This window comes from Cyprinus carpio, chromosome A3 (assembly GCF_018340385.1).
Source record: "Cyprinus carpio isolate SPL01 chromosome A3, ASM1834038v1, whole genome shotgun sequence".
NCBI lineage: Eukaryota > Metazoa > Chordata > Actinopteri > Cypriniformes > Cyprinidae > Cyprinus > Cyprinus carpio.
In genome coordinates this window covers 32,377,172-32,390,411 of record NC_056574.1, presented here as the reverse complement: position 1 = coordinate 32,390,411, position 13,240 = coordinate 32,377,172, and the positions used below count along the sequence as shown (strand labels likewise).

Genomic DNA, 13,240 nt, shown 5'->3' with positions numbered 1-13,240 from the left:
ACTCCCTTCAGAACAGCCCACCTTATTAAAGGAGCACTGACCAAACAGGCGCAAAAGATGGTCATTTTTTCCAAACATGATGAAATTCACAATAAGTCACTACTAAACTTACACCACTGCATCTTTTAGAAATATATAGAATTTTATCTGACTATGCGGTACATAACCCTTGTTTTTTATGCAGTATGGTTAGATTTTTAATAGATACCGGTGCTGACATTTAGATTAGCAACTGCATTTAAACCTCAACTTTACACTGACCTTCTGATGCATGAACAACTCTATATTTTCTTACAAACAAGAATGTTATTCTGCAATGAATGCCACTGCTCTCTTTTAATGAAGTTTGGTTATACGAGTTTTAAAATTACGCATGAAATAGTATAAAATATCATTGTATAAGCTGCATCATTTAATATAAGTTGAGTTTAATGGAAGTTACCACAAATGCATGTTAATTTAGAGATGAATCTTCAATCCTATTGTATTGAAAAATATTCTACCTCTACAAACGATTTGGAATAAGTGACATTTCACTGGTATTTCATGCATCACCCCTTTTAAATTGATCTTGTCATAAATAACCACAATGACGTTTAAAGAGGAATTATGGCGTGCAATGGGCAATAACTATCAGTCATGGTGGTTTGAATGTAACGTCACACTCTGAACAGTTAAATATGCCCAGTGGACAACATGCAAATGTTTGACAAAGACACAGAGATACCATGATAAATACATAGAAACCTTTATTAAACAATTATTCATTTTGTTTTGATCTGAGCAAGGTGTCACATGACCGAGCCAGTGCTGAATATGCAACATGAGGAGCTTAAGTAAGAACAAACCCTAGAGAAAGCACTGAAGATCTGGAGCAACGGGAATGGGAAGCTTCATCTAAGAGTACAGGCCATTCATTAAAACATTAGCATTTGCAATTCAAAACCACAGCTCTGAGAAATGATATGACAATGTGAAATATGAGCACTCAAAGCAACTTGAACGAGCAACATCAGGTAAAAAATAGGCACTTTTAACCACATCTTTCTCCTTGACTCGTTATAGGAGGTTACGGTCGTAAACGAAAACAGCACGACACTAACACCTCAACAACGCTCACTTGGATCATTAAACACCCATCACAACATGTGTATTATTACAGCCCTGAAACATTTACGTCATGACAGATTACCATTTTTGGAGTTAAGCTTTTTCCTTCCGTTAAAAAAATAATTCAAAACATACAAAACCATTTTAAGACATTATAGGCTAGTCACTTTTCCCATTCTGAACAGGAAACGTGGATCTTCATGAACTATGACTGCAAGCTTTACCCCCTCTTTTGCATGGCTCATTGTGCATTGTATAATAAATAAACAGTAGCGCCTCCTAGTGTTTCACTTATCTAGAAAGGGTTATAAAGAAAAACACTTCGTATTTCAGTCGACTGAGCTAACTGAATTCTCTGGGCAAGTGATTAATCAGTTTAAACGTTCCGGACATTTTGTGCATTCACAGTTGTTCAAGCTGAGGAAGGGTGCGTTCAAACTTTTGGCTGAACTACAATGTTATTTAGGTAATATGGAGCCCAGCACATGCCATGTGGACAAAATTAATTTATCATGGCCATGAATTAAGAACTCGCTCTCCTACAACTTATTTAGGTCCCTCATTTTAGTAAACTATGGCATACGTTGTACTATAACGAGGTTACGAATTAGTACAACATAGCCAAGATTCACTAAAATGAGGGAACTAATTAATAAGGTATCAGAAGGAATTGGTTATTCGTGCGTGTGTCATGTGTAGGACTTCGTACAGGGCTTCTAATTGAAAGTTTAGTCATTTAGAGACATTCTAAATCAAAATTCCTATCTAAAATACTGCAACTTAATGATTTTGTGAGGAAAAAAAGACCACAAATCACACAGTTTTAAGTAATTTTCTGCTAACTGAGAGACAAGAAAGGCTTGTTTAAGTGCAGGTCAAGAATAATGTAGAATCAGTAATTAAATGCTCTGTTTTCTAGGATCAAAGAGCTAAAGGCAACTTTACTCAAGAGGTCAAACCGTATGACAAACATTTCACACGTATATCTGTGCATAACCTCTGTGTGAAACATGAAAACGGCATCTGTTCTGACTCAAAAGCAGATTAATAACGTTGGCACTGGGACAGGAGGAGACGTCAAGCTTCCTGTCCAGAGCCTGACATCAGCAAAGGCAACACAGGAAGCAGGGATTTCCCTTCTCTTCCCACAAACTCATTCATGCAACGCTCCTCCGGCAAGCACACATTTGGATATTTGTTCATGTTTTTCTCTAAAATTGCACTGGGGCTGAGTTTCTTATCATGTGCCCAGACGTGACACAGTGGCAATCTCTTGTCTGATGGACAGGAGTCTCCTGAGGGTGACAGACAGAGAGAGTGCGACGTCTCATGGTCTGGGAGACGGTTATGGCCACAGCCCCTCGGTCGTCGAGCGCGATGTCACCGAGACGAACTGCGCTCTTTGCTCACGCAGTCGTCCTGGCTTGTGATGTCACCGTTCCCCATCATGCCACAGGTTTTCCTCTTCTTTCTGCGATGGGTCATGGCGTCGCCCTCAGAGCCCGAGTCAGCCTTCAGGAAAGAGGACAAATGCGGTTACAAAGAACCTAAACATCTCTGTTTTTTTTGGTTCCTCTGATTTGGAGTGCAATGTTTGTACAAAAATAAATAAAATAGAGATGATTTTTTTAGCTTTATTGCCTAGGCCTATTTACATGTAGAATTCGTCAGTCAGTGAGCAGGTGTATCACACCATCAATCCGAGCAGCTCATGTCCGGAGCTTGTGTTTGGGGTTCTGGACGAACAAGATGTACCTCTGAATCAGAGTCGGAGGAGCTGGAGGAGGAAGAGGAGGACGAGTCACTGGAGCTGTCCGAGGCGATGCCCGTAGATTCCTGCAGATCGACTTTATCTGCCAGAGCAGCAATATCAGGCCTCTCCTGTTTCAGGATCCTGAGACACATTTAAATAATCGAAATACTAATTTTGTACTACATTTGAAGATATTTTCAAAGCTTGATGAACATGACGCGCAATACTATAGTTTTTCCCTCTTTTTTTTTCATGTCTCATTTTCACTGACACAAATATGCATGTATATATTGATTCCACCAAATCAGCTTATCTTTATTATCATGATCTACTCGCATTGTAGCTGGTTGGGCGACTTAAACTTTTATTAGTCTTAAAATGGACTGTTGTTGAGCAAATGAACAAGGCCCATTTGGAAAGCAGAAAAAAACATAAACATCTTTAATAAAAAAAAAAAGTAACTTAAGTGTTAAAAAACAGCGTAAAATCATCAGACAGAGCAGGGTCTTACCGGTACCACTTTCTGGAGAGTTTGGGGCGACCTCGCACAGTCTTGTGCCACACAATGGGGAAGTTGGCGGTGCTTGCAAAATTCTGGGTCACAGCAATAGTCGTGTCCAGATTGAGAACAACATGCCACCATCCACCTACAGAAAACACAAAACATGGGTTTCAACCCCAATTCAACTGATAATCCATGTCAGCACACAATGATGGAACATGACTAAAACGACAATAAAACATTGAAACAAACAAACACCTAAATGACAAAAGGCCCTGCTCCCTAGTAGGAGCTCTTGGTAAACTACGTAGAAGCTCAGTGACTGACCGGGCACAAACACGGTCTCTCCGGGATGCTGAAGGATCTCCAGCGGTCTGAATTCGGCTGGCCAGGTGGGCTGCTGTGTGCGGGGATAGATGACGCCGAACCAGGTGATGGCCTCGTCCTGCTGGTTACCCCCGTCCTCTCGGGTCACCTTGATGAGCTCACGGGGCGTGTGGGTGGGGAACAGGCACCAGCGTTTGTGGCCCTGCACCAGAGCGTTCCACGCGCTCGTGCCGAGCGGGTCAATGTGGATGCCTGTCCCAGAGCGGGCAGGACCCATCACAAACCACCTACATCAACACGACAAACAGCCTGAATGGACTAAACTCTCCTACAAACATAATGATCACAAAATCATTATAACACATATATTAATATAAATCATTATAAAACTACAAATTAAGATTCAACAAATGTGATGGCAACAAATAAAATGATATTTTTTTCCATTTTTCAACACAAGTTACAACTAATTATATCATACTATAAATGTATCATGTTCATTCTTTTATAGCTCCGTTTCTAAAACATCTGGTTACCTGTACGGAGGGCGGCGCTTCTCCCCCGCAAACTGAAAGAGGTCGTCCCTAAAGAAAACGGGCACCTGGTAGTCCTCCAGAAGCTTGCCCCGCTTCGCGTGTTCACCGAAACTGCTATCAAAGATGTAGAGGGGGCTGTCGTCATGGGTTGACTCCAAATACTCCACGTAGTACTTCATTTTCATCTTGACAGAGTAGCCATCGTTGTCCTCGCCGCATTTGAACTTCTGGTTGCGGTACTTGCGCTTGAGGCGCTCCAAGGTCCATTTTTCCCGAGCAGGCCACGTGTCCTGGCAGTTCAGCAGAACAACGGGCTTATAGGGCTTCTCAAAACGCTGAATGAACTCCTCTGGACTGAGACGCCCGGCGTCCACTCGCTCCACATTGTCCTGGACAAAGACAGGCAACTGGTTTTTAATTTTGCTGGAGCTTTTTACAATAGGCATTTCACAGCAGCTTTAAAGAAAGTCATACGTTAACCTCAAAGCACTTTAAACTGAAGCTGAAGGTCAGGATGATGATGGTTAGCAGGAAAAGGAACCGGCATGTTCCTGAATGTGACTGAATTTAACCTTCAGATTAAAAGAAAAGCCTGGTTTTGTTTTTTTAACAGTAGATCAAGCCAAAAACATCAGGAGATGATCACAAGCACCAAAAAAAGTCAACACTGATGATGATAAAAAGTCAACTGCCAGGCTTGACATTGAAACCCCAACAACAATATCATCATGCTATTTATTACTATTTGGTCATCTTCTCAAAGCTATTGTATGACTTGAGAACATAATTCATAAGCGGTACTTAATTTATGGTGTTTTTGTCCATTTTAGAGTTAGACAGTCACATGAACAACCAAGTCTGCGTGAAGTCTCTCTTTTGGGTCTCTGAGCCAAAATGAAAAGACAGTACAATAAATCCCCAGGTCTCCAAGACAGATCTACATCCTTTTACATTAATGCATTTAACAGACGCTTTTATCCAAAGCGACTTACAGTGCATTCAGGCTAACATTTTTTAACTAACATGAGTTCCCTGGGAATCGAACCCACAACCTTTTGCGCTGCTAACGCAATGCTCTACCACTGAGCCACAGGAACACATACATCCCTTTTGGTTTAGGAATTTAATAAAAACTAAATAAAGCGAAGGATCCCTTGACACTAAGAGAGCAACAGTGCGCTGTTCGCCGTAGACAGGCTCTCTAAGATAGCTCTGGTCACACTTCTCAGATTATTTTTAGCCATTTCAAGAAGATTTTCCTGCAGTGGAGCTCTTCACAAGCAAGCACTCACAGGAACCTCATGCGCAATGATTCAGACGGATACGAGCTTCAATTAAAGCACACTGGTCTTGTTTACAAACGTTGGGTCATTCTACAGAAACGTCCACTTTCGGTATGGCTAAATGTCTTAAAATGTATTTATTTTTCTAACATTTAAACTTAGACCACGTTATTAGATTACCTTTTGACTTTATGAATACATGTAAATGACAGCTTAATTATTTTTCTTTTTAGCTGTTTTTTTGCAATTATGTCAAGACCACATGCACCATTTTTTGTCACTGGTGTTACCTTCTTTATCAATATTAAAAGATATTATGAAATTCTTTTTTCAGCACGTAGTCAGAGTTCCAGAAAAATAATGAAAATGCAAGAAATAAGGAGATTATGTTTTATTTAATGTGAAAGAAAAAACAGTTCAGTAAACCCAGTGACACACATAAGACCTGATATACTGATCTTCACTGGGGTTACACATAAGGAAGGTAACACCTGTGACAATTTACATGAAAAATTCATTTTACAAAATATCTGTTGTAAGGTATCAAACCACATGTTGTCAATCATAGTATACCCACTAAATTAAGTAGTTTATCCATTTGTATTATAGTTATTTTTACAATTCCCTAACAATAAATAGGTCACACCAGTGACCAACTAAAAACTTCGTATGAAATCATGAGATGAATGAGAACATTTCTGATAACTGAAAAGACACAGTGGATTAACATGGGCCTTTCTTCATAGATCTTCAGGAAATAGGAAGGAGGAAGTCAAGTGATGTCATCAGTGTGATTTTTTTATTTCAAACGGTAACACTTTTGAATGGTAATGTTTTTTGTACTGTTTTCATTATATATGTTATAATATTTATTCAGCATTTCATTTTATTACGCTATTTATATCATATATTTGATAGTTATGAATACATTATTGTATTTTAAATGGTAGAAAACCCTGTTTTTTTTTGTTGTATAATGAAGTTTTTTTGTGTACATGGCTGTGGGGACGAGCAGTTTTGTGGTGCTTGGAATTTTTTATAAATGATTAAAAACAAATATTGCCACATTGATGGTGCAAGAAGGTCTAATTGTTCAAATAACACATTGTTTTATTTTAAAATATCAAAAAAAAATTGTAACCCTAATGTGTTTTTCAATTGTAATATTTCTGTAAAGGCTAGGGACAGAAAAATTGACGTTTCTGTAGAATGACCAATTTACAGAAACTACAAGTGTCTATGGTTAATAACGGATAATAATATTTAACTAAAAATTATAATTATGATTAAAATAACCTCATTTCAGGATTCCAGAAGTCTAAAGATGCAAAAGTTCTTCAAGGTTCCCACTCTCAGTCTCTCTCTCTCTACCAATTTGCACTCAGTAAGAGATTTTAAAGCTCAGTTTAACTAGAAAAAATATATTCTCATTTCTTTATTTACAAAAAAAAAGACCCCGGCATTTTAAAATTATATTAATTTATTGAAAAAAAAAAAAATCACACTTTTAAACTTGGAAACCTTGGATATATGTGGTAGCCCATGACAGTATAAGCTCAGCTCATTTTGTCTTATTTTAAATAATTGTAAGATAGACTTAGTATTCATTAGTATTCGACTGCTCTAGCAACGAGGCGCGAGCTCGAGGAGAGCTGGTGTTTTTTCACGAGGAGGAGGAAGTGCGTACGTGCGCGGGTGAACGTAGCCGCTGGCGCCCGCCACACGAGCAGAGCGTCCCCTCAACACCTAGCACACCTGACACAACACCTGGCACAGCTGCTGCTAACGTGTGGCGTCCAGCTCGCCCGGTGTCCGCCGCCGGTGACGCCTGTGCTACGCGTTACGCGCCGTGAACATCGTTACCTTCACTGTGCGGTGCGACAGATCAAAGCTCTCGCAGTAGTTGTGTTTGGTCCAGTCGCTCGAGTCCTTCAGCTCGGGTCTGGCGCTCCGCTTCGCCTCTTTGATCCGTTTCTTACTCTTATGGTTCATTCTTCAGCTGGACGCTTGCAGCTCGCGTGCTACTGCTAACTGCGATGTAACGAGAGACTGAGGAGGCTAGATGTGTGTGCGGTTCTGTTGCTGCCGACAGCGGTGTACGCTAGAAAGAAATGAAGGTATATTTATTTCAGAGAGAGAGGCGGTTGGTATACTGAAGGGCTCGATAATGAAACTAAAGTTAGATAACCTGGCTGCTGGCAGCAAGCTTCTCTCATGCCTTATGGCGCAATCTAACTGCTAGTGCGTATAGCGCACATCCCGCCCCGTCCGGGAGATTCTAAGAATCTGATTGGCTGGCTGTTTCACAGCGTACTGTCAGTTTGGAAGCGGATTGGCTGTCGGCTGTCCAGCAAACTTGAGAATCAATAGAGCGTCACCAGAGAAAGAGACCGCCTAAACGATGCCCTCCAGGAGGGGACTGCCTTCACCTCACCTAAACTCTTTACAACTCAAGCTCACGTTCATGACTTTGAAGAGAGCCAACCCTGACACATTCTCTAATATAACAACTATTACATCCTTCTGTGTTACATGCTATTTATTTTACTTTGTAATGCAGGGTTGTCTGGGCTGGTGTCCTGCAGAGTTTAGGTCCAGCTTGCCTCAACACACCTGTCTGGAAGCTTCTAGTATGCCTGGTAACACCTTGATTAGCTGGTGTGTTTAATTAGGGTTAGAGCTGAACCCTGCAGGACATCGGCCCTCCACGACCAGGTCTGTAGACCCCTATTATAATGTTTACTTCAAATTTCATAACTGGACCTAAAAGGTGTTCTCTCTGGCAAGGTATGCAGGACTCCTCCAATCATTTAGTCTTCTTAAACCCCGCCCCTTTCTTACAATTGACTGCAAGCTCACATCGAGTGCCACACCCACATCTCAACGTCCAATCATCGACTGATGCACTGAACCAAGTACCCGCCCTACATTTTTTGTTTTTCATAATGCATTACATTCGGATGTACGGAGAAGAATTTGTCACTACTTAAGTTTTATTGTGACTTCAGTAATCGCCAAACAATACACTAACTAATTTTTGTTAGGAGTCAAAATAAAGTTCAAAGTTAGCTGCACAGATACACAATCAAAACAGTTTTTTTTGTTATATCTACTTGTAGTGGCTATAAAAAATAATAAAAAACAACCAGAAACATTTATTCAGAAGACGAGTTTTCAATTTCGAGTTTTAAATTTTAAAATAAAATCTCATAAATTTCATTAATATTTTAGTTTTCGACAAGCTACAGTTAAAGTTTTCTGTTTTTTTTTTTTTTTTTTTTTTTTTCCTGACTCTTTTTAAAGTATAGATTTTTGGCAAATTGCATGGAAACCAGTGGGGCTTAATTTGATCAGTGGTAGCTGTTTAGGAACTTTCCCTTTCGGCTTTCAAATGTGAACGAACCTTAACATCATAGTCACCACAATTTGTACAGCCTTTCCAAAACACATCTGTGTGTCGAAACTTCCCGTGCGCATTCATGACCGTAAATGAGGAAAGGGTCAAGTTCAAGAAGAAAGAGTTTAGTTTTAGTTTCTGGGCTGAGTTTGCCTGGTGTTGGTGGCTGCCAAGTGTGGAGTTCATGTGATTTTGTCAGACAGTGCTGAACTTCCCCTCTGCCTGAGGAACTGCAGACGCTCCTGTGACATCAGTAACCTCCCCAACCAACCTGCGATCGGACTCACCTGGGGACGGGTATCACCAGAGCTCTTCTCACTGCCACCTGTGGATATTATTCTGGGATCGGATGTATTCTATGAACCTGAAGATGAGTGGGTTTTTTTTTTCACATCTTATCTTCTCTATCTCACACTGGTTTCTAAACATTGCTTTGGACAGATTTTGAAGATGTGCTTGTGACAGTCTCCTTCATTATGAAGAGGAACTGTCATGCTCAATTCTGGACTAGCTACCAGGAGAGAAGGTGATCTAACAAACATGCATTACTGACTATCACTTAACTTCCACAAACACTGGAATTCCCACACTTTCTGACCAATCAGTTCTCCAAGACTTTTCCATACGGTTGTGATTCTTGAATAAGGATCGTAAAATCTAGTTTGATAATTTGATAGAGCTTACACTCACAAGAGCAGTTTGTAGCTTCTGAAATATTAATGTAAGGTATATATATATATATATACACACAGGTCCTTCTCAAAAAATTAGCATATTGTGATAAAAGGTCATTATTTTCCATAATGTAATGATAAAAATTAAACTTTCATATATTTTAGATTCATTGCACACCAACTGAAATATTTCAGGTTTTTTATTGTTTTAATACTGATTTTGGCATACAGCTCATGAAAACCCAAAATATTCCTATCTCAAAAAATTAGAATATTTCATCCGACCAATAAAAGAAAAGTGTTTTTAATACAAAAAAGTCAACCTTCAAATAATTATGTTCAGTTATGCACTCAATACTTGGTCGGGAATCCTTTTGCAGAAATGACTGCTTCAATGCGGCGTGGCATGGAGGCAATCAGCCTGTGGCACTGCTGAGGTGTTATGGAGGCCCAGGATGCTTCGATAGCGGCCTTAAGCTCATCCAGAGTGTTGGGTCTTGCGTCTCTCAACTTTCTCTTCACAATATCCCACAGATTCTCTATGGGGTTCAGGTCAGGAGAGTTGGCAGGCCAATTGAGCACAGTAATACCATGGTCAGTAAACCATTTACCAGTGGTTTTGGCACTGTGAGCAGGTGCCAGGTCGTGCTGAAAAACGAAATCTTCATCTCCATAAAGCTTTTCAGCAGATGGAAGCATGAAGTGCTCCAAAATCTCCTGATGGCTAGCTGCATTGACCCTGCCCTTGATAAAACACAGTGGACCAACACCAGCAGCTGACATGGCACCCCATACCATCACTGACTGTGGGTACTTGACACTGGACTTCAGGCATTTTGGCATTTCCTTCTCCCCAGTCTTCCTCCAGACTCTGGCACCTTGATTTCTGAATGTCATGCAAAATTTGCTTTCATCCGAAAAAAGTACTTTGGACCACTGAGCAACAGTCCAGTGCTGCTTCTCTGTAGCCCAGGTCAGGCGCTTCTGCCGCTGTTTCTGGTTCAAAAGCACACGCCTGTGCACGGTGGCTCTGGATGTTTCTACTCCAGACTCAGTCCACTGCTTCCGCAGGTCCCCCAAGGTCTGGAATCGGTCCTTCTCCACAATCTTCCTCAGGGTCCGGTCACCTCTTCTTGTTGTTCAGTGTTTTTTGCCACACTTTTTCCTTCCCACAGACTTCCCACTGAGGTGCCTTGATACAGCACTCTGGGAACAGCCAATTCGTTCAGAAATTTCTTTCTGTGTCTTACCCTCTCGCTTGAGGGTGTCAATGATGGCCTTCTGGACAGCAGTCAGGTCGGCAGTCTTACCCATGATTGCGGTTTTGAGTAATGAACCAGGCTGGGAGTTTTTTAAAAGCCTCAGGAATCTTTTGCAGGTGTTTAGAGTTAATTAGTTGATTCAGATGATTAGGTTAATAGCTCGTTTAGAGTGAACCTTTTCATGATATGCTAATTTTTTGAGATAGGAATTTTGGGTTTTCATGAGCTGCATGCCAAAATCATCGGTATTAAAACAATAAAAGACCTGAAATATTTCAGTTGGTGTGCAATGAATCTAAAATATATGAAAGTTTAATTTTTATCATTACATTATGGAAAATAATGAACTTTTATCACAATATGATAATTTTTTGAGAGGGACCTGTATATAAATTCTCATAACCTTAAAATTTGATTACGTTCCATTACTTAAATTTAATTTGTGATTTCCAAATATTTTAATCTGTTTTTTCCATAACTGTGGGAAACAGGGTTTCTGCACATTTTCTGAAGGTAAATAAGACTTTTTTTATTTTTATTTTTTTTTAAAAAATTACTTTTTAATTTTATTTTTAATCAGTCAATTAAACAATCAATCAGTCTGAAGAATATCACTCCTCCTAACGACTGGAATATGAAAATAACTTTTACTGGTAAAAGAAAAAAAAAATGATGTTCTTCATCAGTATTTTTGTCTTGTTTTCCAGTGCAAATGTCTCAAATTTCAATGTAATCAATATACATTCACTTGATAAGCAATATGACATAAATCTTGTTTTCTCTGAAAAAAATAAAATAAAAAATTAAATGAGTTTAGGATTAAAACAGGAACAAAAATCTGCCAATGGGCTCAGAAAAGCAACTTAATTCAAAGGGAAAACACGTTTTTATTTGTACCCAATTGACGGATGTGTTCTTGCTTAAAAGCATAAACTTGCTTCATTTCATTTTTAGTTTCCCAGTCTTCATTTTGTAGTAAGTAAATGTATCTTGTTTGAAGGATGTTTAGGTAATTGTATTGGAAAACAAGACAGAAATACTGAGGAAGATATACATTTTTTACAGTGCAAGCAACATTTAATCCCATGCCATGACTGTACGAATTTTACTTTCTGCTCCGATTTAAGACCTTTGTAAGGCTTTAATTTGTGGAAAGACAAATTAATACTTTTTAAGGCCTGCAGAAACCCTGAAGCAATCTTGTAAAATACCTAGAGTTTGGAACTGGTAAGGGTAATATTAAAAGGGTTCTCCATTCATAACTGTTCACAACCCAAGATGCCTTTTAAAGACCAGTGCACTCTTTCCATTTCTTTTCTTGCAGTGCAGACTGATCCATAGATGCCTTATTACACAAGTGGGATCTCAAGTGCAGACATGTTCCATTAGAAACGTTTGATGCAAACAAAAACCATCTCGTACAGATGATGATTATAACAAGACAAGTGTTATAACGTGTTTGAATTTTATAAACTTGTATATTATATGAAAATCTTTTTCTAACTCTTTCCAACTCTATCTAGTACATAACATCATGACATAAAGTTCTTCCCTACATTTTCCTCCTCCACCTCAAAATGCTAGATTGAAAGGGTTTAATAATTCATTTATTGAAGATTAAAAAATCAAAGGAGAGAACAAAGTTCATCGTATAGTTTAAGATACTCCAATTTTCCAAACTGCGGAACAAAATAAAAGATCTTTGTCAGATGACAGCGTTTATGCCAGCAAAAATGTATTTGCAGATGCTGCTTGACTTCGGCCACAGCTGCAATCTGGAGAAAACCGGAAACAGCCAAGCACTCAGCACTGCAACACAGGATCTTAACAGATAACCAGCAAAACTCAGCAGCACAAAATATACTCAAGACATTGGGTTAGAATCCAAATTTATAAAAAATGGGGTATATATTTATATGGTTATCACACACCAAAGGCCAAAATAAAATGGTTTACCATTAGGACTGTAATATACAGTATTATTTCAAAGTAAAGCAGAATAATAAAGAAGACCCACGATGAGACAGACCTGAGAACACAAAACTGTGGTCAGACATGTGGTGAGACATATGAAAACATGGAAATGAAAGATGGGGAAAGAAGGGAACGATTACACAAAGCACACAGTCTCTGTTGGATCAAGGTGATAAAGACAGTTAACCATTAAGAAAATAAAAAAATTGGTGATGCATGTGATATATTAACAGCATCACATTAAAATGACTATGCAAGCCAATTTCCTGAGATTTGGGACAGTATCGTCTATGGCTGGGCAGTATGACGTCCGCGCACATGATCATGATGGTCATTTTTACAATGGCTTCATGTGTGTCTCCTCCAATCAGAATTATCATATTGGTCTTACAATGTTTTATCATTTGTTTTTACTACTTTTG

The 13,240-nt window shown here is 39.2% G+C and overlaps 1 protein-coding gene across 1 annotated transcript; it reads right to left on the bottom strand.

Annotated features, from left to right (window-relative positions):
* Positions 1–732: 732 nt before the first annotated feature.
* LOC109065568 (bifunctional arginine demethylase and lysyl-hydroxylase JMJD6) lies at positions 733–8,202 on the bottom strand. Its single transcript, XM_019082533.2, has 6 exons — positions 7,375–8,202; positions 4,229–4,617; positions 3,693–3,979; positions 3,375–3,510; positions 2,866–3,004; positions 733–2,622 (listed from the first exon to the last, which is right to left on the bottom strand). Exons 1-6 carry the CDS (start codon positions 7,501–7,503, stop codon positions 2,491–2,493), a joined length of 1,212 nt encoding a protein of 403 aa, XP_018938078.2. The 5' UTR covers positions 7,504–8,202; the 3' UTR covers positions 733–2,490.
* Between the last annotated feature and the right edge of the window lie 5,038 nt (positions 8,203–13,240).

What these genes read in the sequence shown, in the direction of transcription:
- LOC109065568 (XM_019082533.2), bottom strand. Translation starts at nt 7,503, where the DNA reads ATGAACCATAAGAGTAAGAAACGGATCAAAGAGGCGAAGCGGAGCGCC. An exon ending in TGTCGCACCGCACAGTGAAG is followed by an intron (nt 4,618 to 7,374) that starts GTAACGATGTTC and finishes GTCTTTGTCCAG; the next exon opens with GACAATGTGGAGCGAGTGGA. An exon ending in CCTCCGACTCTGATTCAGAG is followed by an intron (nt 2,623 to 2,865) that starts GTACATCTTGTT and finishes TCTTTCCTGAAG; the next exon opens with GCTGACTCGGGCTCTGAGGG.